Below are 27,221 nucleotides of genomic sequence, written 5' to 3'. Positions count from 1 at the left end.
CACCCAGCCAGATAAGGGTGGAGCCTGGACTTGAACCCAAGTCAGCCCATTCCCAAAAGCTGTTCCCTGCTCCCCCAGAAACATGTACCTGCCATTCTCAGCCTTCAAGGGTCTTGAGCCAGGGCATCTTTACAACCTTTAGGTTAATTCCTCACCAACAGTGATAAATGTTTAACACCCCCGAGCTTGTGTTTTGGATGTTCAGTTGAAAGCTGTAATAGAATTTCTTTGTCGCTGAGCAACACACGAGGAATTTCTGAAATACTCGTTTTCTTTTACTAAGCAGGCAGGCTAAGGAGAGCAATTTATTCTCGCTGACCTGGGTGAAATCTTCCTGCAGCGGTCCATTCTGGTCTCAGAAGTCCTGAGACTTTACAGAAAAGGAAAGAGAAGCCCCCATGGCCTGGGGGTCTGGAAGCCCTGCGTGGAGGGTGTAGCATGTGCCTCTGCGTGGACATGGGGTGTGGCCACCTGTGTGCTGATGGAATCTAAGAGGCTCATTGCCTGGAAAGGAAGAGATACCGCCCTCTCAGGGTGGCAGGGCAGGGCTGTTGCAGACTCCCTGGCATGTGCATGTCTAGGTCAGCACTGCCACCTCTTTGTGGAGCCATGTTCTCCCTCCAGGGATGTGCCAGGGATGCCTGGACTGGCAGGCCCCGCAGTCCGTGGCCCTGCTGAGCCCCGCAGAGGACAGCTCTCTTACACGCTCAAGGCTTCTTACACCCCTCCGGGGATGGGGGCTTGCTCTCACCTGGGACGGCAGATTTTTTTTTTCTTGAAATAGCTCTATCTGCAGGATCTGGTTTATATTCTCTACAGTCAGAGTTTCCACAATAAATTTCCTTCTTCTGGATGACAAGGAGGTGACAGAACCTGCCACTCGGGACATTGGTGGAGCTGGGAGGCCTCTCCAAGCCCAGGAAGGGCAGGGATGGGGGTGGTCCAGGGGAGGTACTTGACTTGCTGAGTTGTGATGGAAGAAGGTGGTGTTCAGACTGACACCAGGGTCCTGGCAGGGTGTCTTGGGGGCCAGTGGGCCATTAACCAAGAAAAGGGGCAGAAGGGAACAGGGTTGAAGTATCCAGAAGCACTGCCGGGGACGTTGGACCACAGCCTCATGCCCCGGCTTCTCTGAGAGGCACCCTTGCCCAGAAGGGCTGGGGGTGACCTTGGCATTCGCTCAGGGTGGGCTGCCATCAGGACCCCTCCCTCCTCAGGGCCTCCGAGTCTCTGCTCTGCTTCTCTGCCTGCAGGCACCTATGTTGGCTGCTTCCGTGACGACGGCCAGGAGAGAACGCTGAAGGGCACTGTGTTTTTTGACTTGAGAAAGATGACCGTCTCCCACTGCCAGGACGCCTGTGCTGAGCGGTAAGTGTGGGGCCCCGGACCCCAGATGCCACCGGAAATAAGGTCAAGAGACATTCCCCAGAGGGAGGGGATACTTCGGCTGCCAGTGGCATCCAGGGTGGAACTAATTAGAGCTTGATTGATCGGGGCCCAGCTGTCCAGAAGAGAGAAAGTTTATTGATGAGGTGGCTGGGGTTGTGCATAGAACCCTGGGCTCGGTGTCCACGGACCAAGTTCTAATGCTGCTGAGCCAGGGACTCGCCATGTGACTTAGCTCTGAGCCCTCTGCCTTTCCTCGGCCTCAGTTTACTTATATGTTTAAAATAGAATCAAGGGCTTTACCCCAGATTTCTCTGAGGAACCTTCCCGCTCTGTAGGAACAGCTACTGTGTTTCAAACAAGATTTACTCTTTCTGCTGCTGCCAACTCACCCAGTCATTACCAGACACTAGCCATATGCCAGGGAGTGGTCTCTACCATCAAGGCAGTCACAGACCACCTCTGCGTGCATGTGTGTGCGTGTGCGTGTGCGTGTGTGAGTGTACAACAGAATCAGCAGATGGTACTCTTAGTTTATTTCAATCTCATCTGATACTTTCATATTTGTTGTGTCATAAATCCTTACCACCTTCTGCTAAGTAACAAATTAATCATGCCCATTTTATAGGCGGAGAAACTGAGGCCAGAGAAGGAAAGGACAGGGCCCCTGTCAAGGGCACTAAAACTGAGATGGACACTATCTCATTCTATTCTCCTAACAGTTCAGGAAACTGGGGCTCAGAGGTAGTAAGGGATATTCAGCATCACACAGCCAGCAGGGGCCAAACAAGGGTTAGGAGCAGGTGTTTGGGTTTTCAATTTGGGTTTTTATGCCTAGGTCTGCTGAGGAGGGAGTTTGAAAATGTTAAATCCCGTGTGGTGCCATATCGGTTCCATTCTCTCTCTCTTTCTTTACTGACAGCATTGCAGTTGGGTGGAGGCGGGTAAGAGCAGTCTCTGGGGCAAGGAGGCTTGTGGAGGGGCCTGCTTGTAACATGTGGAGGGCCCTTTGGACCAGTGGTGAGCTGGAGCCAGCTCATGGCTCACGAGAGCAGACAGTTAAATTTCAGAAATGCTATAAGCCCATTGCTGAACCCTCGCTAGCTTGAAATCACCTACAGAAATTGGCAAATGCCACCAATTAGGCCCCTTCCCTCCCATCCCGAGAGCCAGCTACCGGCTCACCACTGCTGTAGACCCATCATGACCTGCACCTTAGGGGACAAAGCTCAGGGCTGAGGAGAGGAACCAGTGGGGCTGACTCAGTCAGCTTATCACAAAGGAGAGACTGTTCCCTAAACCCAGGCGGATGACCCCTGAGGCCAGCCACACGCTGATGGCCGTGGCCCCTGCCTTCTCATCCAGACCTAACCACAGCTTCAAGCCCAGCCCTCATCCGGGCCCCAGAGACAGCTGTTAGGACGCCAGGCCTGGCTCTGGGCCAAGGGCAGCTTTATCCCAGGCCCACTTTCCCCGCAGGTCCTACGTCTACGCCGGCTTGGAGGCCGGGACAGAGTGCTACTGTGGGAACCGGCTCCCGGTGCTGAGCGTGGGGCCGGAGGAGTGTAAGCACGAGTGCAAGGGGGAGAAGGGCTCGGCGTGCGGAGGTGTCGGCCGGCTCTCCGTGTACCGCGTGGAGGAGCTGCAGCCGAGCTCCAGGAAGCGTGAGTGTGCAGCCCCCACTAGGCTGTCTGCCCCTCTCTCCACTGCCCCCGCCTCTGGCCCCTCCTCCAAATCACTTGGAACAGAAACCCTGCGCCCCACCCCCCCTTCTCTTCAGCTTCCCTGGACAGCCTCATCTCTGTGGGGTGCGGGGCGAGAGTGTGCCAAAGGTTGCCTGAGTTCATAGCTGAAGCACATCTTTCTTTATCGCCTGAAGGAGAGAGAAAGTGATCCAGAGGCCTGGGGCCAAGGCCTAGGTAGGTCTCAAACGTGCTGTGTGGCCTCTGGCAGCTTGCTTTCCCTCTCTGGGCTCCAGGCTGTTTTGTAAAGTGCAGAGGCAGACCTGGATTTCTAGCATTGGGGTGGACCAGGTCATCTGGAAGTTTCCTAGCTACCCAACCCCTAGGAATGGAGGGTAAAATGGAGCAAATGCTATTTTACATGCATAGCCGAACTAGCAAGCAAGTAAGCAACCCCTTGCTCCAGAAATGCAGAGGGAATCGAAGTCGCAGTGGCGATGTGAGTCGGGAACAGGCTGTGCGGCTCTGGTCTCCGCAGAGGGCAGTCGCTGGTTTTGGTGGCCGCGGGCTGAGGTCCTGGTGTCCACATGGGACAGAGAAGGAGGCTTCGAGCTGGTCAGGATAGGGAACTGGATGGAAACCTCTGCCTCACGTGGGATTCACTTCCACTGAAGTGTAAATCAGTAAAAGTTCGGTTTCTAAAATATAGTCCAGGGAGATGGAAAAAAAAACTTGTCTGTTTGACATGAGCTCCGGGGACAAACAAAAAGAAAAATCTCCCTAAGAATTTGTAACTGTGGACGACCTGCATTCGTACGAGTTTGGGGGTTCAGATTTACATGATCTTCCTGGTCCTGAACACTCCAACATAAACATCGGCTCTGGACCACCGGGAGGGCCGGCGGGGGCAAATGCAACACCGCTCAGAGCTGTGCCACCCGCCCAGGTGTTAGCGTTCCCAGAGATAAGCTCTCACTGAAGGTCAGCTTACAGTTTAAGTACAGAACTCGGAAGAGAGATAATCAGCCAGGAGGTGGAGGCAGCTGATGCTTCAGACAGGCAGACTGAACCCCCAAGAATGTCAATGGAAAGTGCTTTTAAATACAGGGGGCCCCGTTAGATGTGTCTGAAGCTCAGGTTTGTCCTGATTACGAGATGCTGAGTCCCAGATCCACTTCACCTAATGATAAAAGGCTCCTTTATCAAATAAAGATGGCTGAGAGCACGGCCAGGGCCATCCTTTTCATAATTGGGAGGGGCCGGGCTGGGAAGAAGTCAGGGCACGGGAGGCCGTCCCCACCACAGGCCGGGGTGAGACCGTGGACGATGGGGGCACACGGGCTCTCGGACACAGCGCCTCTGGCTGTGCACCTGGTAACGGCTCCAGGGCAGCTAATGCATTAGGCCTGGCACGGGCAGAGCTCAGGGAAAGAGGGCTGAGGTCAGGCGCTAGGACTGCAGAGGGGTGTCCTGAGAGCTGTCCTAGCAATGAGTGTTAGCCACGCAGTACAGACACCCGGCTGTGAGAACCATGGTGACTGCTGTGGGGCCAGCGTGTCAGGGGGGAGTGGCTGATGCTCAGGCCCAGCCCACCGAGGCTGCGTAAGTGCTTATAGTCAGAGAGGATATATCTGGGCACAAGGGCTCCAGATGTGGGGACAGGGACAGGGTTGTAACCCTGGCAACACCTTTGTGGATTCACTAATGAGACCATTAACTCAACAAATCGTGATTGATACCTACTCTGGGCCAGGACAGGGCCTGGCACAGAGGTTGCCGTGGTGCATGGATCTGTCAACTTTTGCTCTGTCACCTGGGCATCCAAATGGGCTTCCTGAGGACCAGAATGTCCCAGACTGGCTTCTTGGACTGTTGATTTCCCTGGGTTCAAAGCCACCACCATCCCCCAGCAGGACCAGGTCCAATGTGGGCTCCGGCAGCCCTGCCAGCTCCTCCCGCCTGCTCAGCCCCTGGCTCTTAGGGATCATTGATTTGCTTCAGGCTGCCCGTTGGTTAAGGGTGAGGTGGCCCAGTTATTCAGCCTCAGATCTTGAGTGGGCTAGCCTTGATGTCATGGTTCATGTTGAAAACAGTGTGACAGCTGCCCCTTTGGGCAGCCTGTGGGGCCCATGCAGTTGAACTTTGCCCGCTCCCTTCTCAAGGGGATGAGTCAACAGGATCTCTGTCAAGAGGCAACCAGGTGGCCACCTGTGTTAAATTTCAGCTCCCCGGGTTGGGATCAGAGGTAGGACCAGAGGTGTCCTGCCTGAAGTGGCCCTGGGGCTGTCACCTGGGAAGCGAGGGAGGCAGGTGTGGATAGACTGCAGTAGACGACAGCCTCTTCCCGGAAAGACAGTCACTCGGTGATGCCCAGAGGCAGCCGATGCTGCCATCCCAGCAGCGCTGGCATCGCAGTGTATGCTGCGCCCTCACGTGCCCTGTTGTTCAGTTCATTCATCCACTCAGTGCTCACTGGGCACCTGCTGTGTCAGTCAGGGCTGGGTGTGGTTGAGCACAGGGTGACCCCCATGCAGCTGCCCCTGGGACTCTGGTTTGTGCCTCCCTGCAGCCTGGGACTGGCTGGGATGCCCATCACCCCCCTGGCCCTGTGCCCTGCCTGTGCTGTTCACCCTCCTAGTCACGGGCCCCAGAGCCTGTCTCCCTGGTGTCTGTCCCACCCCAGAGCAGCTGGCTGAGGACCACAGCCCAGTCCATCTAGCTGTTTTGTCCTTTTGGGGCTCATTCATGCCACAGGACAAGAAGGAGTTCTGTGAGCTCAGCACAAGCCATCACCCCAAGTCCTTACACCAAGGCCAGGGCAGCCACATCAGGGGCTGGCTTGTGGGTGCACGTTGCCCCTCAAAACAACTCTAGCTGCCGGGCATTATGTCAGTGAGGAAACAGAAGGTCTTGAGTCCACGACACACTCAAGTTTCAGAGCGAGTCGTCAGCAGTACCAGGACTTGCCCTCAGGCCAGTCAGATGCTAGGCCTGGAGGGTTCTCCCCGGCACCAGCTGCCTCCCTTCATTTGTGCCCGACTAGGCTGGTGTCCTGATGTGCAGACACTGGAGACGTGGTTGAGCAGATGGGCTTTCAGACCAGGGCTCCATCCTGCTTTGCAGTCCTGCGTGGAGAGCCCTCTGGCCGCGGGGCTGGCTGGGGAGAGGGTTTCTGCTGCTGGCCAGGCACTGATCAGGCGCGGAGCAGAGAGAGATGCTGAGCCCCGGGAGATCTGGGATAGGAATAGCGATGCCATCTAGAGAAACTCTGATGAGTCTGGAAGAAACTGATCAGTTGGTGCTGGAACATTCCAGAAGGCTTGTTCAGCACCAAGGACGCCAACTAGGGAGCTGCAGTTTTCCACCAGAAGGTCTGAGGATCACTGTGGCCTGAGGCTTCCTGGGATGGGGCATAAGGCGATGTCCTCGAGCTTGGTGGGAGCTCATGGTCGAGGGGGAAGCATGCAGTGTGTCACTGGGTGGCGCAGTGACGGGAACAGGATGCCGATGCAGGATGCCGATTTCCAGGCCTGCTTTTCTTTCCGCACGTTCACGGGGATGTCATGCGCTTTTCCAGCACATGCGCCTCGCAGGTTCCCTAGTGCCGAATCTGGCTCACGACGGACGCACAGTCCGGATTTGTGGAGGGAGGGGGGGAAGGAAGGGAGGAAGAAAGGAAGGAAAGGTGAATGGACACCGTCCCCCGAGAGCTGGTGGGAATAGTGAGACCTGAAGTCAGACAAGCGGCCCCTTGTCGGTGATCCCGGGTGACCAAGGTCCTGGTGCCTGGCTTCCCCCAGGGTCTTGGCTTGGCCACACCCCGTCTAGGGCAGTTTGCCTTCTCTGATGTGAAACCCGCCCTCCTGAGGACGCCCCTTCACATGCTGAAACGCAGAAGCCACCAGTTTCCCTCGTGACAGGCGCCAACGAGCAGGAACACCGTTTCTCACCAAAATCCTGTTTTTCCCCCAGGGAGGTCGGTCACGTATCGTGGGTGCTTCAGGCTGCCGGAGAACATCACACACGCTTTCCCCGACTCCCTGCTGCAGGCCAACGTGACAGTAGAGACGTGTTCGGGATTTTGTTCCAAGAAAGTAAGACCAATTATAATTCTTCCACATCAGCATGTGCGGTGGCCCCGGAGAGGGGGCAGGTGCGGTGCTGGGCTGCAGACATCCGTCCGCCCGGAGCAGCAGGCCACGCAGCAGACCTCCCTGAGGGTGCCCGCGGGGAGTCTGTTGCTAGGGCTGGTGATTCCAGGCCGAGCGGGGAATTGTCAGCGAAGGTTGTAGAAGCTGAAATGATCATGCCTTTCCCGTCATGAGCTCTTGGCACAAGTGTCAGATGGTAGACTGACTTGGTTTGGAAGCACGAAGATGCTGGGTCCGGACCTGGAGAGGACAGACGGATTTTCTGTTGTGTGTGCTGATGGTGTTGGCCATGAACCTGACGTCAGGGGCTGGAGTCCCAGGGGCACCTTTGGCTCAGCCTGGGCTGAGGAGTGGGGTGTGACTGTGCGGGGGCTGGGCTGGGCACCGAGGCTAGCTCTGGGGTGGGGGAATTGGCCAAGGCCAGGTGGGATTTGCAGAAAGCAGGACTGGGGGGCGGGGGGGCCGTTGTGAAGCGAGGCTGGTGGAACCAGCAAGCTGTCCAAAGAGCACTGAGATCTGGGGCTGGAGTCCAGCAACCTCCAAATGGGTCTGGATGCTGCAGCCCTGGAAATGCCCTCAGTGGCAGCAGGCTGGGGTTTGGGGCTGCTCCTCTGTGTGGGGGTTCAGTAGCCTTGATGAGACCATGATACCTGGCAGTGTAACACCAGGGGGCTAAGAGAGGGGCCTTGGCAACGATGATGATGACGACGACAACAGTAATTATCAACAGTAGCTAACATGTATTGCTTGTTTATTTCATGCCACCTACTTACTGTTCCAAGCCCAAATGTGTTAGCCAATTTAATCCTGTAGCAACCCTATGGGATAGTGTTACGATTATCTGCATTTTGCAGGTGAGAGAACTGAGGCAGGGAGAGCTTGAGCATTCTTTCCGAGGTCGCATAGCCAGTAAGGGGGGAGCCAGGACTTGAGCTGTGTAGCTCCATGGCCTGCTGGTGGTTTGAGGGTGCAGGAAGTGGGCCTCTGCGAAGGCAGGTGTGGTTGGACACGGAGGAGCCTGCCCTCCAGGGGTGCCCCACCCTCCTTGGGAGCTGCCCTCCCCGCTCTAGTGATGCTCCCCTTGGAGGCGGGTGGAGACAAAGCCTCTAATGTGCGCCTTCCTCTTGCGCACGCACAGCCTTTGAAGAGGCTCCTGCCCGTCCAGCATTTTCGAAAGCTTCCTCCGAGGAAGCTTTCAGGGCATCAGGGAATCACGAGACACGTGCAGCAAGCCAGGAGCAGCTTGTTGATTTGCACACCTCTGGCCTGGGCATCTCTACTTCCCCTCTCCCCCTCGTGGGAGCAGGGACTGGGGCAGAGGCAGCAGGGACACCTGCTTGTGTGCTCACAAGGAAACAAGCTGCTCTCCAGGGCGGCCTGCACACCTGCAGGTCCCAGCAGGTCCCCGAGGAGCCGCTACTGGAATCAGAGGAGCTCAGCTGGGCCAGATCGGGCTGAGGGCAGCCTCCTAGGGTCCCTCGCCCGCCCGCCCAGGGCAGCGTCCTGTGTCCTGTGTGCTGGGTGCTGTGCGGGGGACCTCCCCGCCCGTGATCTGCCTCGCCCTCCCAGCGCTCCCTGAGGGAGGTGCTCTGATCCCGGCTGCTGTGACAGAGCCAGAGCAGATCTGCACACAAGCAGGGAGCCACTGGCGTTACAGCCCACCCTGCCGCCTGCCCCCACCACCACCCCTCCCCCTCGTGCTTCTCCCTTTATGTGACATTGCGGGGAGGGGCCCCAGTGGGTGAGCGCAGAAAGGAGGCAACAGGAGAGAAGAAAGAGGGGGACGTGACAGGAAACAGACATCACCGCTGTGTGTCCTTAGTGTTTTAAATTATTTTTAGTAGGAAATGTGCTCACACAATAAAGAGACACCAAAGTGCTCAGACGGGAGCGTCTTCCTCTCGCCCGGTGTCTCACCACCCAGCGTCTGTCCTTCCTCGGAGGCAGCCACGGTCCTGACTTCCTGTGTCCACAGTCAGAGAGCATCTGTGTCTATTCCAGCCGTCGGTTCTTTCAAAGACACGATTCCTTTACAAACCCACAGGCGGTAATGAGCTACTCACCGCCGCCCTGCGTGGGACGGGGAGCGATGGCTTCCTATTGGCAAGGAGCGTGCTTTCCCCGTCCCTCATTCCCTTACAGGATGTCCTATCATTTATTTAACGGGCCTCCTGCTGCTACACATTTAGCTGGTTTCCAGTCCTTTGCTTCTACAAATAAGGCTGCAGTGACTCCCCTTGTGGGTGGGGCGTTCTGTTGCGGTGGATCTGGGAGACGGAATTCCAAGGAGGTGCTGGGTTCCAGGCCCTGTGTCCTTCTCACGTTGGCAGGCTTTGCCACGTTGCCCTTGGCTGAGGTTATATTAACCGCACACCCCCGCCAGCGCTGTGTGAGCGGGAAATGAGGCAGCCTGTGGCTCCTCTTTTAGGGACGATGACTTCAACGCAGCATCCTAGGGCAGTGATGGCGAACCTATGACACGCATGTCAGAGGTGACACGCGAACTCATTTTTTTGGTTGATATTTCTTTGTTAAATGGCATTTAAATATATCAAATAAATATCAAAAATATAAGTCTTTGTTTTACTATGGTTGCAAATATCAAAAAATTTCTATATGTGACACGGCACCAGAGTTAAGTTAGGGTTTTTCAAAATGCTGACACGCCGAGCTCAAAAGGTTCGCCATCACTGTCCTAGGGAGACAACCCAGTATTCTGGGGGCACCTCCGCTTGGGTGGCCCGCGAGGGCCCAGAGATGTCCACCCTGTGCTTTCAGACACGCACCCTGAAGATGTTACACTCTCCAACTTCTGTTTTCAGCCTTTCTTCGCTTTTGCTGGCACAAATCCATGTTGCTGCAGTTTTTGCATTGGAGCTTGTGCCAGCGGCACCTGCAGGCTCCCGATCTCTTCCCCGTGTTTCGCTTTAGCACCTTGTGCGTCTCCCCTCATGACGTGTTTCAAGGACAAGTCACAGGCTCAGCTCTGGCCAGTGCCGGTGGGAACTGTTCGGGTCAGATCAGGGAGGAGAGGGCATCCCGGGTCCTCGAGGTGCCTCTGCTTGTTTCTTTTCCTGGCCTCCCTGCGTTGTCGGATGGGCTGGGGCGGTGGGGGTTTCCTCCAGGCCATTGTTTAGGTGCTCTGAAGTTTGCAGCTGGGAGGAAGTCCTCATTTCCAGCATTCATGTTGAAAACAGATCTTGGCAGGAGGCATTTAGTGAGATGTGGCCAAACTTGGGAGGGGGGGGCAGCAGAGCTCAGGGGTGGGAGAAACCTGGCCCCCTCTCATGAGGTAGAGCTCACCCCTGGGGCGGGGCTGAGATAGGACACGATAGAGTGAAGTCAGTGCCTGAGGGGGGCGAGGGAGACTCGGAGGCCAGTAGCACCAAGGCTGCAGGACTGGCCCAGTGGCAGCTCATCTGCACTTGTGTGGAAGGGTGGGAGCCAGAGGATGTGGGCAGTGTCAGTGGGCGGATGAGGGATGTGAGGGGTGCATTGTAAGACCAGGCAACTGTTGAGCAGGCGGGGGCTGGTGGGAAGCAGCCCAGCTTGCTGGAGTGGAGGGCTCCATGGCATGGCGTGGAGGGTGGGTGGAGACACATTGCAATGGGCCTTGCATGCCTGCCTCGAAGCCCAGATGCTTTTGGTGCATAAGAGGGAGCCACTGGTGGCGTAGCAGGGAGAGGATGCCGTGCCCAGCGTGGCACCTCACAGACGTAGGTGAGGCTCTGGAGGGGGGTGGAGGCGTCCTCTGTGGATCCCTTTGGGGGGCAACCCTCCTCAGAGACACCTTGGGAGATGCCTTGGCAAAGCTGAGATAGAAGGTGGCCTGTGGCCTGGCTCTGGAGTTAGGGATTCTAGGGAGGGCAAGGGCGAGACCCAGATGTTACTCATCCAAGGAAAACCACCTTCTACCCAACTGAGTGAGCCTTTAGTTCCCAAGCCGTCCATCCCTCCTCCCTCATGGGTGTTGGTGGAACTTGGACTCAAGGCTTTGGGAGCAGACCCCCCCGCCCCACCCCCTCTTTGGGCAGCTCTGAGCTCTGCAGTTTCCTGGCCAGGGTTTTATGGGGACTCTGCCTTCACTCTACAGCCGGGTTTCTCAGCCTTTCAACTACCGACACTTCAGGTCAGGTCACCTTCATTTTAGCATCTGTCTGTGTATTGCAAGGTATTTAGCAGCATTGCTAGCCTTTACGCATAACATACCAACAGCCCCTCCCTGCTCAGTTGTGACAACCCAAACCGTCCCCAAACAAGGCCACATGCCCCCTGCAGGACAAAATTGTCTCTTCGTGCCCCGCCCCGTCAAGAGCCACTGCCCTCCAGGGCCAGCTTGGACGTGTTGGCTCAGCAAGGCCCAGGCATGGCCCACGTTCCCCATGAGTCTGAATCCTGGAGAACAGTTGTCTCATCCGACTCTTTGGTGAGGATGAGGAAGCAAATTCTGCCTCTGATGTTGATGTCCGGGGGTTGTGAGGTCAGTTGGGGGTCAGCTGACCCAGGCCTGAGGGACCAGCGACCTGTGCAGGAATGGTTTCCCCTCTCCTGTCCTGGATGCTGAGGGGCAGAGAGAGGTGAACTCGGGATGTCTGGCTGTACTTCCCTGTCTGAAGTGCCAAGCACTTTCTCTCCAGCAAGGCCAGTAGCACCAAGGCTGCAGGGCTGACCCAGTGGCAGCTCCATCTCATCCTAATTTGGCTGAAAGACAAGCTCAGATGTTCTATGATGTGGGATTGGCTACATTAAGCCACAGCCATACAGTGGACTATAATGCAGCCATTGAAAATGGTTTCAAAGACTTTTATGATGGAAAATGCTCACAGCAGAATGTGCAATGAGACAGAGCTAAATCTGGGGGAGGGGACTAGGGGCTTAATTAGGACTGTGGGGCCCAGCAGCAGATGTGAGAGTTGGGGCTTGGGAACAGGAAAAGAGGGGAGCCCTCTTTGCAGCACCCCGATTTTGAGCACCATCTGGGGTCTATTTGTAGCCCCAGATCGAAATCTCTATTGTTTTTTGCTAGTTAGTTACAATGAATTTGGGGAGCTCCAAGAGTGTAGTTTGACGGGGAGGAGAACATTTGGGGGAATAGCAGCATCTTAATGACCTGACTGTCTGCCAGCAAGAGAGACTGGACCGATGTAATGTGTTTTTAAACACAGTACAATGATCTTGTCTAATTTTCTGTGGTCGTTTTGGAGATGGGAGGAAGCCTGCTCATTCTCAGTACTCGGCTCCTTCCTTTGGACAGAGGTGAGGATGAGGGGGGCGGGGGAGCTTAGATATTTGCGTTGCTACCAGTTCAGATCTGGGGGTGATTAATTTCGAAGCCCACTATTTGTGTGCAAACAGATAGACCATGTGTGGGAGCGTGGGTTCCCACAGTGGGCTGGTGAGCGAAATCTGACACCATCTGTAAACAGGTTACTAACATGTGAAGCTTCCCCAGCATTATGCCCGTGATCTGAGGTTTTATCTGCTGGCCACTGCTGCTGGTTCTACTGAGAATGCAACCAGAGGGACAGGATGGAGGGGAGAGCGGGGAGGGGGGAGATGCTCCCCTTCCTTCTTGTCCTCTTCTAGCCTCTTTTGGGTGCATGCGTCCTTCATAGAGAATATTAACCCCCTGGGTGTTTTCCTATTGACATTCTTCTAGGGGTTTTTTATTTGGCTGTTTAATAGCAGCGCTTACCCATCCGCCTGTGAAATGGAAAAGCACATGTTACTGTGGAGGCTGCTGGGCCGCGCTGGCTCAGTCCACTTGGACCCAGTAGACACGGCCTCTGCTGGTGGACTCGCTGCCTCCGCGGGGCACGCAATTTCACGCTCTGCCAAGGGTGGGCCTGTAAGAGTCTGGGTATTGTGACTTCCTACCTGGAGAGTAAGAATTTTTTTTTTTCCAAAATGTATAGTCATTCCAATAGGTGACTGATAGAGGGTGACTTTGGATTTCCTATAAAAATTCTGTCGTAAACCTGTTGATATTATGTTGTAAGTCTCTAAAGCACACGTACTGTTTTCTTTGAAGGGGAGGTTACACAGGTTTTTTAAAAGGAAATTTTAGAAATTTTTGGAAATGCAGAAATGAAATTAAAACTCACGTGTAATTTTATCGCACCGGAGAAAACAACCAATAACACTTTAACACTTTGCACACTTTTGTATGTATATATATCCTTCTAAAGTGTCTGTATATATCTTTGTGATATATATATATATATATATATATATATATATATATATATATATATACATATATATATCTTTCTAAAAATGGAAGGAGGGAGCTTTATAGGCATCGGGACCTGGGTGCACAGCCCTGCTCGGCCCTCTCTCGCTTTGTGGTCCTGGCCAGTCACGTAGCCCTGAGCCTTAGTGCCCTCCTGTGCTGCCCGGGGTTGGCGGCGGTGGCAGTGCCTCACCAGACTGCGAGGAGGACTCGCTGGCTTTGCTGGGTTTGGGCGTCTCTTGCGTAGCGAGTACTGCAGACAATGGGATGATGATCGTTACTATGCGGCTTCCCTGGTTCCTTTGCTGTGCGTGGGATGCTTGAGAAACTGCCTAAGACAAGAGGCTGGTCCTCCCCATGTCTATGGAAACCCGGGCCCCTGGGGCCCCGCGGGTGTGGTGGTTCTGAGCCACCCAGGGTTGAATGGGCCTTCTTTCTGGCGCGTGTTTGGCTTTGACGGGAGGGTGCCGCATGGAGCGGGGGAGTGGGTCTACTGTCTGGGGACCCAGTGTCTGCAGAGAGCCACTGCCCCAGGGAACATCCAGAGGCCCCTGGAGACACTGACATTTGCCCCAAACAATCCCGAAGCAGCACTTCTGAGGCTGGACACAGGCAGGGGGCTGTGAGTCAGCTCTTCGCATGGAGAAGCCCTGCCCCATCCCACACCTTCAGCCTCCCCTGGACTCAGGCCATGCAAGTTGCTGGGTGTCTCCTCTCTGACAGGCACCTCACAAGTATTTCATTCCATCCTTAACGCCCCCTTACAGGTGCGGAAATCAAGACTCAGTCCATCTTAACCTAATCTCACGCCTGCTGGCTCCCAAGCCTGTAATCATCAAGCTATGCCCCTTTCATAAAGGTGGTCAAACCCAGGCTCAGAGATGCTCACTAGCTTGTCGACACTGCTCCTGACACCAAGCCTTGGTCTGGCTCCACCTCCCCGCAGCTGCCTCTCCAAACCGCACAAACCACCCCCAGCCACCCCTGCGGTCAGACCCCACAGGCAGCGGGTCGGAGCAAACAGGCTCCCAATCACAGCACCAGCTGACGGGTTTGCATGCAACTTGACATTTGCCCGAAAGCACCAAAAGCAAAACTTGGCCTCATCCCCCATATTCGCAGCCATCTTTGTGGCTGTCTTCATTCCCTGTTTGTGTCCAGACTTGCCTCTGGAGGGAAGGGAATGGCCCAGGAAGTAAAAACTGGTCAGAGCTAAGCTCTGTGCTAGTTTGCAGATTTCATAAAAAATCCATGCATTCATGTGTTTGCCTCCAAGGAGTTGAGTGTGGGTGTGGCAAAGCCCTGGACTGGACTCCAGGAAGCTGGCTTCTCTTCCACTCACCCTGATGGTCTGAGGTCTCGGGCTGCTTGCCACCTGCCTCCAAGCCTCAATTTCCCCTTCAGAAACTTGAAGCACCGATCTGTGAGATTTTTGTAATTCTGATAACCAGGGAGATCCCAAGCAAGGTGCTCAAGGAGGAAAGAAGATGGAGGAGATGAGACCCAGCTGGGCCAGTTTGTTAGAGGTGTTCTTCTTGCCTGTTGGAATGTCCACTCCTCGACCGCTGGGCCAGTTTATTAGAGGTGTTCTTCTTGCCTGTTGGAATGTCCACTCCTCGACCCCTGGGCCATGACCAAGCCTTTGCATGTGGATCCCCGTGACCCAGAGACCCAGGCCCTGGCTGAGTCTTGACCTGGCTCCAGGCTGACACCCTGGCTGGGGCTGGTGGTGAGGTGTCTGGAGTAGGATGCATATCCACCCGCCCTCCAGCCGGGCTCCGTGGCTCCCTCTTCAACCCCTCGGCTAGTTTATTGAAACGGTTCCACACCTGGTTTGTGCTTCCTTTTCCTGCCTTGCTTTCTCTAATCACCTTCTCCTTTGTCTCTGTGGGTTCTCTCTTTCTCTCGCTCCCTCTCTCTCTCTGTCTCAAGCTTGGGGTAGGGGTGGGAGGACTGGGGAAGTTGGCAGAGAGATAAGATTCTCCAATATTTAATTTTTATGGAAATCATGTCCTAGAAATCCCCAAGGGGCTAAAAATTGTTCTGTGTTTTCAGAATCCAGTGATGTCGCCGAAGTGGTTCTGTTGTAAGTAAAACCACATTACTGTCTGCAGCTCGCCCGTGCTCTGCACACACCCGGAAACTTGACAGTTTAATCCACTCAAGGAAGCAAAGAGGTTCGGGTCACTGGTGGGGGCGGCCTGCCCCCAGCCCTGGGAGACAGGACTGGGAGGCATCACCGTGGGCAGCAGCAGTACAGCCAGGGAGGGAGACAGAGCCAGCCACGCTGAGCAGAGCTACCACGTTGCTGACATTTCCTCTGAACAGGAATCCCAGGAGATCCAATCCCCCTGGGGTCCCTGGTTTTAGGGGTGGCGGGGGGTGTTGCTTAGATGCAGCAGCTTTCTTCTCCCCCTCTTGCCCAGGGCGAAATGACCGACAAAAAGCTCGCGCCCAAGTCCATTGCCAGTAATTTGGGGGGGGGGGGGGGAGTTGGGAGTGTAAAAGACATTCATTCATTCATTTGTTCATTGGTTTGCCCATCGAATGGTCATTAAGCACCCACCATGTTCTAGAGAATGCGGCAAAGCTCACAGACACAGAAACCCCTGCTCACACCCTCGGGGAAGGAAGCAGGCCATACGCAGGTCAGTGAGTAAAACAGAGCAGATGTTGAACGCCGACAAGTTACGTGGAGGAAAATGAAGCAGGAACCTTCAGTATTAGCCCATGAGGAAGGGAAACACTTACTGACTGAGAGTCTTGTACACAAATGTTCATAGCAGCTTTATCTGTAATAGGCAGAGTCCAGAAACAGCCCACGTGTCCCTCAAGCGAAGGAATCAACAGATTGGTACATTCACACACCGAATAACAGGGATAAAAAAGAAATGATCTATTAACAGATAAAACAACATGGGTGGGCCTCACAGATGCATTTCTGAATGAGAGAAAGCAGACACCCAAAAATAGACATTGGATGACTCCATTTATATTCTGGACAAAATGAATCTGTGTCGGTGGAAATCAGAAGAGGTTGCCGTGAGGGAGGGTGGGCTGACTGGAAAGGGGTGGAGGAAACTGGTGTGAGGGAACTGCTGGTCTTGATACACACGCATCAGGACTGCTGAGGGTACACTTAGGGTCAGAGGGTTTCATCGCTGTGACACCCCAGTGAAACCAAATTAGAAGGCCCAGCAGCCGGGGAATAAGGTATGTCGGTGGTGGTGGGAGGATGTTGTGACTTGAAGTGGGGAAGCCGGAGAAGGCCTCCGGGGAGAAGGCAAGTTGAAGAAAGTAAGGGAGAAAGCCATGGGGGTGTCTGGGGGAGGAACATTCTGGGCAGAGAGAGCAGCAAGTGCAAAGGCCCTGAGGTGGGTCTGTGACTGGCCGGGCCGAGGACCGGTGGGAAAGCTGGTGTGTTCGCTTCCCAGGGCCGCTGTAGCAAGTGCCGCAGACGGATGCGGCTTCAGCAACAGAGATTGTTTCCTTGCAGCTCTGGAGGCCGGAGGTCTGAGATCCAGGTGTTGGTTTTTCTGTCCCCAGACTGCACGTGGCCTTGGCCCTTGGTCTTCACGGGGCCCTCCCTTGGTCTGCGTGTGTGTTTGTGTTGTAGTCACTTCTAATAACCACACCAGTCAGATTGGACTGGGGCCCACCCTCATGGCCCCATTTAAACGTCATTACCTCTTTAAAGACCCAAAAGCAGTCACGTTCGGAGGTAGGGGGGTTAGCATTTCAACATGTGAAGTTTGGGGGACACCGTTCCGCCCATGACAGCCAGTGTGAACCGACGGGGACACAGCCAGGTGGCCGCGTGCTCTGCCCATCGCTGCCGTGGGCGCCCAGGCTGCTGTGGTGAAGGTGCTGATCTGGGAGGAGGCAGGAGGGGGGTTGTGGGAAGGGATGGGTGCTGATGGTGGGGGCTGGAGGTCATGGTTCTTGTGACGGCTTTTCACCAACTCACGGCAGCAGAACTTGCCTCCAGAAAGCCAGTGGTGTTCTGATGGAGGGGCCCGACGGACACAGATTTCGCTTTCTCTGCAGTAGTGGCCTGGGGGTCCCGGCGGAGGGGGGTGTGGGAGATGGTGTCTGGCTGGACATGCTGATGGGTTTGTCAGCCTTTGTCTGCTCACTCCCACGTCCCGCCCCCTCGGCCCTGCACCGGGACAGTGGCCCTGGCTGCCGGTGCTGGATTGCCACTGCAGCTGGCATTGGGGGCAGCTGTGGTTCGGGGCATGGCTGGTTCCCAAGTGAGGGCCTCATTGTGGCCGCTGAGCTTTCAGTGCATCCTCTTCTGCACATGCCTGATCCAGACTAAAGGACCACAGGCTCACAGGGGCAGGGGCTCTGGCCTTCCCTTGGTGCTGAGCTGTCCAGGCCTTGGAGGGGGAGACAAAGTGAGGAACTTGAGGAAACAATCTCCTGGTACGCTGAGAGGCAGGTGGTCTGGGGCCCACCTCGAGTACAATTAAAGGCCTGAAGAGAGAAAAATAGGGGAGCGCATACCATGTGCTGGGCGCTGGGCTGGGTCCTTCTCATGCACAGTCCTTCCTTCATTCTCCCCCCACTCTGAGCTGGGTGTCGTTACCCCCACATTACAGATGAGAAAATCAAGGCTAAGAAAGGGCAGGCACTTGCCCGAGGTCACACAGGTACAGAATTGTGACTCTGGAACTTGGGTCCAGGTCTTTCAGATGATAAACATGGTCCTTTCTCCACTATGTGGTGCTTCCTCCCTCTGACATAAAAGTTCCTGGATACCCACCCCCATCCTCCATCCCCATGTCAAGCCTCTCCCAGGAAAGCCTTGGGGGTAGCCGTCCTGGTCTCACTGCCCCTGGGATGGGCCAGGGGGGACTAGTGAGGGGGCCACAGAGAAATGAGATCCTCCAGCTCTTCCAGGCAGGCCCATTCATGGAACATGTCCATTTTACAGGTGGAGAAACTAAGGGGAGGTGACTTGCTTATGGTCCCAGAGAATGTACATGAGTTTTTCCAGTGCAAAAGAGAGCTCTGAGCTCTAGAATCAGAGCATTTAGTGAGATGGTGTGTGTGTGTGTGTGTGTGTGTGTGTGTGTGTGTGTGTGTGTAGGTGTAGGTGGGTAGGGGTACATGCGTAGTGGAAGAACAGTGAAAACTTCCTCCCCCTGTCCTACATGACAGCTCAGCTCTGAGAGACAGACGTGGGCTTGGGCCCTGGTAAAAGTCCTGGCAGAGGCGAAGCTGCCCCTCCGCCTTGAAGAGGATGAGGGAGGCAGGGAGGGGCTATCAGGGAAGCTGGGTGTCTAGTGGAGAATTCAGCCTGTGCCTATAACAACAGCCCTGCACGCAGGCAGCTTCAGGCAGCATCTCCTCCCCTCGCCCCTGCACCCTCTCCCCTCCCCCAGGCTCCTCCCCCAGGCTCCGTGCCGCCCTCCCTTGGCTGGGACACCACCTCTATGGTCTTCTCTGAGATCCTCGGCTTTGCCAAGCCGTGCTCAGAAGACGCTATTGATTTCCTTTTATTTACTTATTTATGAGACTTCTCCGTGGGCAAGAAAGAAAGAGGTTTGTGCAGCGCTTCTCTCAGCAATGAGAAGTTTTCTCCGCCCACAGCCTCCCTCCTGCTCACACTCCTAGACTCCTCTCCGGTCTCCACACTCCAGGGGCTCGCATCTCCTGCATGCAAGATGCAGGGACGGGCAGAGATGAAATGGGGCTACGTGGCCGGTGCAGTGCCAGGTACATAGTCGGTGCTCCAAACTACCTGTGAGAGAGGTGGGTGAAGGAAGTTTTGCGTGAGCCGTGGCTGATGCCGGAGGGTTAGGGGACAGAGGATGGCCCATTCCTCTGAGCACTGAGCCTGGGCCGGGCCCAGTGCTGGGCGGCTAGGACCCTTCTCATCTAGTCCCCATAATAACCGTGCACGGTGGATTTCATTACTTTGGTTCAATGGGAAATTCAGAGCGGTTCAGCACCTTGCCCGAGGTTACCCAGCCCTGAACCCAAATTCACATCCAGGCCTAATGGGTGCCAGGGCCCAGCTCTTCATCCTCCAGCGTAGCCCCTCAGGGAACACGAAACCATGCAAGAGACCGCCAGGAGCTGAACCCTGGCAGGGCCCTTCCGTCCTCAGGAAGCCCTCATGGGGCTCAGCACCTCCGTGGATCCAAGTCTACCCTTGCCCACCCTCCTGTCTTGGAGAGGTGGGCGTGTGGACCTCTGTCCTTGGTCCTGAACCCCCAGCTGTGAACTTCAGGCATAGGGTTGGCTTGGGTCTCTCCAGGCAGAGCTAGTGGGGTTTCCAGACGCTAGCTCCCGGCAGGGCTCCCGGTTTGTTAGTTACACCTGTGACACGTTGAGCCCTAACTGCCCTGTGGGGGTTTATCTGTCCCGTTCTGAACCCCACACACATTTTCTCCTATGGATGCCGCTGTCTGGAGGGCCTGTTCCCATCCCGGTGCTCCCGACTGCCTCCTGGACGCCTCGGGAGCCCAGATCCAGGCTCCGCTCCCTCCTTGCACACCTGACTCACCTGCCACAGCCCCCCTGCGCTGTGCCTGCTGGATTGTCGCCGGCCAGCTGTGAGCTGCTGGAGGGCAGGAGTCACATCTCCTTGAGTTGGTCTCCGTGGGCTTGGGCACCAAGCCCGGCACTAGAAGGACGGACAGACATCCCTGTTGCTCCCCTGCAGCCGGCAGTGGGTCCACGTGTTCATCCTGCAGCTGCGGGAGGCGTGGCCTTCGCATTCACCGCGATGCTTCTCTTCCTCTCCTCGTCTGGCAGGAATTCCCGTTGGCCATCCTCAGAGGCTGGGAGTGCTACTGTGCTTACCCCACCTCCCAGTTCAACCTGCGGGATGCTGTGAACAGCTCGCTGTGTGGCCAGGAGTCTGAGGCACCGAAGCTGGCAGAGTACTGCGAGGTCTACCAGACGCCCGTGCAAGGTGAGCCCCGCCCCCAAGGTGGGCAGGGCGTGAAGGGTCCTCCTCCCCGTGCCTGCCTCTGCTGGTGGCCTGTGGTCTGGAGGTTTGGAAATGCTGGCCATGGTGGAGTGTGCAGTCCAGGGGTAGGAGCGGCATCTGTGTAAGAGCCCCGGGATCCTTGTGGATGGTCTCAGCTTGGGATAATGGATGGAGGCGGCCTCCGCCATCTCTGGAGGCCAGGCCAGGATACAGGGCTCAGTTTGAAAAGCACCTGACCTTAACCTGAATCTCTCTGGGGATGAAGGTGGTTTGAGGAAGGAAGGAAGAGCAGAGAGGCAGGGTCCAGAGGGACAGCAAGGGCAAGGTGGCGGCACTGGGTGCCATGGGAGCTCAGGCCACAAGGGCCTCAGAGGCTTCCCGAGGCAGCCCAGGACCTGGGACCCAGCAAGGCTCCTGGGCTGTGGTGTGTAGCATCCCGTCTGCCCGGCTGGCCCTAGGAGCTGGTGGAGGAAAAGCAGAGAGGGCGGGATGTTGCCCCCTTACGGAGCCTGCTTTGGGGCTTCCACCTGAAGATTTCAGGCAGCCCCGGGGGGAAGGGGGAGGAAGAGGAGGCTCAGAGAGGTTACTTGCCTGAAATTAGTCCAGCAAATTTGTTGTTGGCTGCACCTCAGGGTGTGGCATCGGTCCACCCAGCTATGACCCAGCCACCTCCCCTGGAGTTACCTGTGCTGTGCCAGTAGCCAAGGCTTGTCTGTGGCCATGGAGACAAAGCAGGGGCTGCGGGTCCACAGGTACCAATTTGCACCACACTCTTGCGTGGGCTTTGGGGCCTCGTGGTCCCTGGGCTGTCTCTGGCCAGCCACGTGCAGGCGGCGAGCCCCTCCCCCTCAGTTCACACCTGTACTCAGCGGGAGTCGGGTCAGCAGCAGTTTCTATCCAGGGGAGTCCGTCGGTGAGCCTGAATCACCACTGGGGTGAGTGACCCTGACATGACCTCTGACTTTCAGACACTCGGTGCACAGACAGGAGGTTCCTGCCCACCAAGTCCAAAGTGTTCGTGGCTTTGTCGAGCTTCCCGGGCGCCGGGAACACCTGGGCACGGCACCTCATCGAGCACGCCACGGGCTTCTATACCGGGAGCTACTACTTCGACGGAACTCTCTACAACAAAGGTGAGCAAGGGCAGAGAGTGGGGAAGGCGGCTCCCATGGCCAGACCGTCCCCTGGGAGTGCGGGAGCAGTGCTTCTCCCACGCGTGTGTGTCAGAGCCTCCCCGAGGGCTTGGTAAATCCAGGCCGCGCCTCGGAGTCTGGCCCAGTTGATCTGGTATGAGCCTGGGAACTGCCGTTCCTGGCAGGCTCCCGGTGACGATGGAGGCCGGCCTTGGGCCACACTGAGAGTGACAGCTCATGGGCTCCACTCTGACTCAAAGGGAACGCCTAGTGGCATGGATTCCCTCTCTAGAAACCTTTCCTGGACTTTCCTTGCTTTTCAGAACCCTCAATCATTAAGTGAGACGGTATCTGCTAACTTCTTTTTTCTTTTTAGGCAAGGGGTAGCTTATCAAAATGCTTTTTTTTTTAATCCTCATCTGAAGACATACTTAGAGAGAGGAAGGGAAAGAGAGTGAGAGAGAAATAACCCTGTGAGAGAGAAGCATCGGTCAGTTGCCCCCCGCACACACCCCCACTGGGGATCCAACCCTAACCCAGATGTGTGCCCTGCCGGGAATCAGCCGGCAACCTTTTCGGTGCACAGGACGAAACTCAACCACCTGAGCCACCGCGGCTAGGCTCACAGTGCTATGTTTTAAAAATTGGTCTTAAAATCTTCAAGAGTTTTATGGTTTAAAATCTTGCAGAAATAAGGGGCCTTAAATGGCTTGAGTCTGCGCTGTTTCAGAACCAAGAATCTCAGGTGAGTCCAGTGGCATCTCCATGTGTGAAATATATTTCTCTGTTGTCATGTCACAACAACTAAGTTTCATCACTAGAGTTTGGTGTAGGAAGAGAGGGTGCTATAGTAGCATCCTAGAGGAAACGGAAACTTCTGAGCTTGGCAGTGGGTTCTGGAATCACCCACAGCAACCTCAGTCTGGCTGGGACAAAGCCAAGGTTGTTCATACAACCCTTTGTCCTTGGGAGCCTTGGTCATGGCTGCAATAACCCGCCTCGTTCATCTAGAAGGCTTTCACCTGTCTCTCACAGCTGGCTATTTTGGTCCACAAATGGCTAAGTGGCACAGTGGTTTGAACAGCCACATATAAGTGTTGCGCGGCTGTCTCGGAATGGCTTTAGAGATGCCAGGACATCTTTGAGCCTTACAGGGCCAGTTAGATGCAGCCACTGCCTCGGAGCACTTACAGAGCAATGACACGTGCAGATGGGACATTCACAAGGCAGCTCCAGAGCCAAAATGCCAACCCTGTCCTGGGTGAATGTGGTTGAGTTATAAGGAAAAGTGGCCACTGTTGGCATAGGCGGAAGCAGTGGGAAAGGCACCCTGGGTCTCAAGCATCAAAGACTGCATCTCAGATTTACACAGCCCAGAGCTGGACTCCTCCTTTCCCGGAAACTCCCAGCTGCTTGACAGAATGAATCAAAGCAAAACTTTCAGTGTTTGGCCCATGAAAGACATGAGTTTGAAACGTGTGGAGCTTCAGCAGGTGAACCCAGAATTCCAGATTCAAAAGAAACTTGCAAATACAGGTGCTCCCCAGCCGGTCAGGAAAGGGGTGAAGGCTTATTTATGTTTCAGAGAGCCCAAGGTAAGCTCATGCACATCTATGGAGAATGTCCCCAGAGCTGGCTGCATAGCTACACCGGGATGTGGTCAGAAAACAAGATTCAGGGGACATTTTTCTATGACATCCCACTCTACCCTCTAACCAGTCCCTGCTAAACTTTGTTCCCATAGCCCAGGGGTGGGCAAACTTTTTGACTCAAGGGCCACAATAGGTTCTTAAACTAGACCGGAGGGCCGGAACAAAAGCATGGATGGAGTGTTTGTGTGAACTAATATAAATTCAAAGTAAACATCATTACATAAAAGGTTCCGGTCTTTTTTTCAATAGTTTTATTCATTTCAAATGGGCCGGATTCGGCCCGCGGGCCGTAGTTTGCCCACGGCTGCCTTAGCCTCTATTCTCTGTAGTATACATGGGCTATTTCCCTACTAGGCTGTAAGCTTAAGGGCAGTCTTGATCCCTGACATAAAATCCAACACAGCATGAGCACACGATAATCAGTGTTGATAAATATGTGACTCTGTGTGGTGGGTAGAGTCTGACATTCTCAGCCAGAAGTGATTTGGGCTCGAATGCCCAGGACTGGCCTAAGGGACCCAGGAAGAAGGCAGGCCCCCAGCCCAGAGAGATTGTTCCAGGGGAGCAGGGCTCTGTTCATAGAAACTGGGCCCTGGGTTCTGCAGGGCCAGGCTCAACCACTGTGGATGAGACCTTGGCCAGACCTGCTCTGGGGTCCCAGGTAGAGAATCTCCACAGGTGCAGGCTGGGGCCCTGTTACAGGACCGTGGCGTGAGGTCAGAGGGAGGGGCAACAGCTGCTCACAGCCCTCGAGTGTCATGATGGGGATCCTGCTCCTACTGTGGGGAGCTGGGTGGAAGTGGGGGGCTTCTCAGGGACACACAGCCACGTGGAGAGAGGCCTGGCTCTGTTGCCATGGTTCTGTGTGATCCTGGGCAAGTCACACACCCACTCTGAACCTCAGTCACTTCATCCAGTTATGCATGCAGCTATAGTTGACTCGCAGGGGTATTTGTGATGTTCAGGTGAAATTGCCAAGAAAATACCCAAATGTATGCATCTCCAGCATTTAGAGATGGGGCATGGTCAAGCCCTCTGACTCCTGGGGATCTGCAGGAGGTGTCTTATCTCCTTTGTCTAGCAGACGCCATCTTTCCCAACTCTGAGACATCTCCTGCTGTCTTGGGCAGGGTCAGTCCTGTAGAGGCCGCTCCTGTCAACCATCCTAGACACTCCCAGTGCCCTCTGCTCGGCCCCTATTGCCAGCCTTCCCTCAGGCAGGCAGGTGAGCATTAGGACCTGTCTGCCCCTTGGCCGTGTGGGTCCCACAATGCCTTCCTCCAAAGCGGCCCTCTCCGTCTCCCCGGGCAGGGTTTAAGGGCGAGAAGGACCACTGGCGGAGCCGGCGCACCATCTGCGTGAAGACCCACGAGAGTGGCAGGAGGGAGATCGAGATGTTCGACTCAGCCATCCTGCTGATCCGGAACCCGTACAGGTCCCTGGTGGCCGAATTCAACAGGAAGTGCGCCGGGCACCTGGGCTACGCAGCTGACCGCAACTGGAAGAGCAAAGGTAGAGAAGGGGCCTGGGGCGGGGCCTCACTGCAACATTATTCATGGAGTCAGCCTGCTGGCACATGCTTACTGTGTGCCAGGCACTGGGCAAGGCGGGGGGGCCCAGGGAAAAGGGTCATGGTCTCTGCCCTCAAGGCGGGCACAGCCAGCTTTAGGCAGTGAATTGCAGAGGTGAGTAATATAAAGCCAAGTGTGTTCCCCCGGAGTAAAGCTGCGTTCAGCAGGGTGGTGGCTTGATGAGATGCAGGGCTGTAGGCCAGGCAGGCTGTGCATCTGTCGCTGCGTGGCTCTGGGTCAGGTGGGGCTGACCTGTGTCTCCCCTCCCCGCCCTGCTCCCCGCTTTCCCCATCACCCTTCACCTAGACCAGCCCCCAGCATCCCTACCCCGCTTGCTGACTCCTCTTTAGGATGGAGGCCAGATAAGCTCTGATCCCTCCTGGGCCTCTTACCAGCCCAGTCACCCCAGCAAGCTGCACACCTTCGGGGCCGCAGTTTCCTCCTCTGAAAAACAAGGTGGTCCCCATCTCAGAGGGTCATATTGAAGATGAGAGGAAACAAATGCTCCCCATAGCCCAGTTACGGAAACTATTTTCCTTGGGGTGATCCTTAACATGTGCATTCCCGCCCACCCCCTCCCACAACAAAACACCTCATCTCTTAATTTGCTAGAAAAGAAATCTCATGAAGTCGGTCGTCTGTGGAAATTTGCAATCGCCCTGTCCGTGGCTTCATGGTGTGTCCTCCCGCCCCGCTGTGCCCGGGTTCAGCTGGCCTCACACCCACCAGCACAGTGAGCCTGGGTCAGGCTGCACGCCTTAGAGTCACAGGAGGGGTCAGGAGAGGAAGCCTGGCCGGCACAGCGTCTTCCTCTCACCCGGAGGCCCAGCAGCTGCCCCCCACACACTGCCCCGTCCCTGCACCCCACATCAGGTGTGCATCAGAGACAAGATCCTGGTGAAGGGGGGCGCCTCGATTTCCGCCTGTCTTTAATGCGGCTGCCATGGACCGTGGTGCAGCCCAGCTCTCCCTGGTCGGGTGCAGTCGCCAAGGTCAAGGAATTCATAGCACATGAGAGAGCGAGCCAGTGCTTGGTCCGTGCAGTTTACATTTGTTTTAACTCGATGTGTATGCTGGGAGGCAGGCAGACTCAAGATCACGTCTTCCTGGCTTAGGACTCCTCAGAGCGCAGCCTGACATGAACCCTTTTTCACAGTAAGTCACCTTCCTCAGCAGGGGGTTCAGGCAGGTTGGCCCTGGGCAGTGGGTGATGGAAAATCCTGGCCGCTTCCCTGGGCATCCAGGGAGACCAGCAGCCCTCCCGGGCCGGGCCCTGACACGGAACCCCTCTGTCCTCCCCAGAGTGGCCGGACTTCGTCAACAGCTATGCCTCGTGGTGGTCCTCGCACGTGCTGGACTGGCTCAAGTACGGCAAGCGGCTGCTGGTGGTGCACTACGAGGAGCTGCGGCGCAGCCTGGTGCCCACGCTGCGGGAGATGGTGGCCTTCCTCAACGTGTCCGTGAGCGAGGAGCGGCTGCTCTGCGTGGAGAACAACAAGGAAGGCAGCTTCCGGCGCCACGGCCGGCGCCCGCACGACCCCGAGCCCTTCACCCCGGAGATGAAGGACTTGATCAATGGCTACATCCGGACAGTGGACAAGGCCCTGCGTGACCACAACTGGGCTGGGCTGCCCAGGGAGTACGTGCCCAGATGATAGGCCGCCGCTCTGCGTGCCCTGCTGAGAGCCAGCCGCCCCCGGGGCTGCACCAGCTCACATGCTCAGGTGGTGGCCTCGCTGGGACACGGGCTGCCCGGAGCCGCCTCCCGCAGGTGCAGGGAGACCAGCCACAAGCCCTTAGCCCACCCAGGCAGACACGATGCCACAGGACAGACACAAACAGACACACGCTCCTAGCTAGACACGCTTAGACACGCCACTCCACGCTACAGTGCCTGTTTTGACAAGCCCAAGTCACCATGCCACGTGTGCCAGACACTCCCAGACTTGCCACGCATAGTCTCCAGGCCACGTGTTCCCAGAGGCTCCATCTGTCTCTCGCAGACACGCGTGCACCCAGGCTCTCGGAGGCCCCAGGTCTCCTGTTTTCAGCCCCAGACATGGACTTGCTGGTCAGGCTTCTTGACTGCGGGGGCTGGGCTGGGCGGGCACCTGCTCTGAGCAGCAAGGACTTGGGCATGGAGGTGGGCTCACGGACTGCTGCTGCTGGGCCACGTGGCCCTGACATCCCATAAATGTGTGTGGTGTGACCACTGGGCACCACGAACTCTGCGGCCCTGCCTCCCGCTCTGTGGATGGGCTGGCGGCACTGTGGGCAGAGTAGAGCACCCCTAAGCCACACGCCAATCTCAGGACCCACCGCAAGTCCTGTGCACCCCCTGCCACTCCTCCAACATGAGTGCCCCTTGGAGGCGGGCCTCCTCGCCTGGCTTCTTTCTCCACCTGTCCCCAGGGAAGCCGGGCATTCACCCCATGCCTCACATACAGGGTGTGAGAGTGAGGGGATGG

General features: G+C 56.0%; 1 protein-coding gene across 3 annotated transcripts in view; it reads left to right on the top strand.

Annotated features, from left to right (window-relative positions):
- The window catches only part of WSCD1 (WSC domain containing 1), a 41,207-nt gene extending 14,223 nt beyond the window's left edge, over positions 1 to 26,984 (top strand). For 2 of the 3 annotated variants that reach the window (XM_081109317.1, XM_081109318.1), the window contains 7 exons: positions 1,254 to 1,368; positions 2,866 to 3,050; positions 7,041 to 7,162; positions 20,220 to 20,379; positions 21,366 to 21,530; positions 24,494 to 24,694; positions 26,056 to 26,984. In XM_081109317.1, the coding sequence (XP_080965443.1) occupies positions 1,254 to 1,368; positions 2,866 to 3,050; positions 7,041 to 7,162; positions 20,220 to 20,379; positions 21,366 to 21,530; positions 24,494 to 24,694; positions 26,056 to 26,408 (1,301 nt within the window). In that variant the 3' untranslated portion in view covers positions 26,409 to 26,984. Of the gene's footprint in view, positions 1 to 1,253; positions 1,369 to 2,865; positions 3,051 to 7,040; positions 7,163 to 20,219; positions 20,380 to 21,365; positions 21,531 to 24,493; positions 24,695 to 25,365; positions 25,909 to 26,055 lie in introns of all 3 variants that reach the window. The other variant, XR_013996961.1, reaches the window with a different exon arrangement.
- Positions 26,985 to 27,221: the final 237 nt, after the last annotated feature.

Source organism: Myotis nattereri, assembly GCF_964212035.1.
Source record: "Myotis nattereri genome assembly, chromosome: 16".
Taxonomy (NCBI): Eukaryota; Metazoa; Chordata; class Mammalia; order Chiroptera; family Vespertilionidae; genus Myotis; species Myotis nattereri.
The sequence above is the reverse complement of the archived record's forward strand: the minus strand, read 5'-3'. Positions and strand labels throughout refer to the sequence as shown.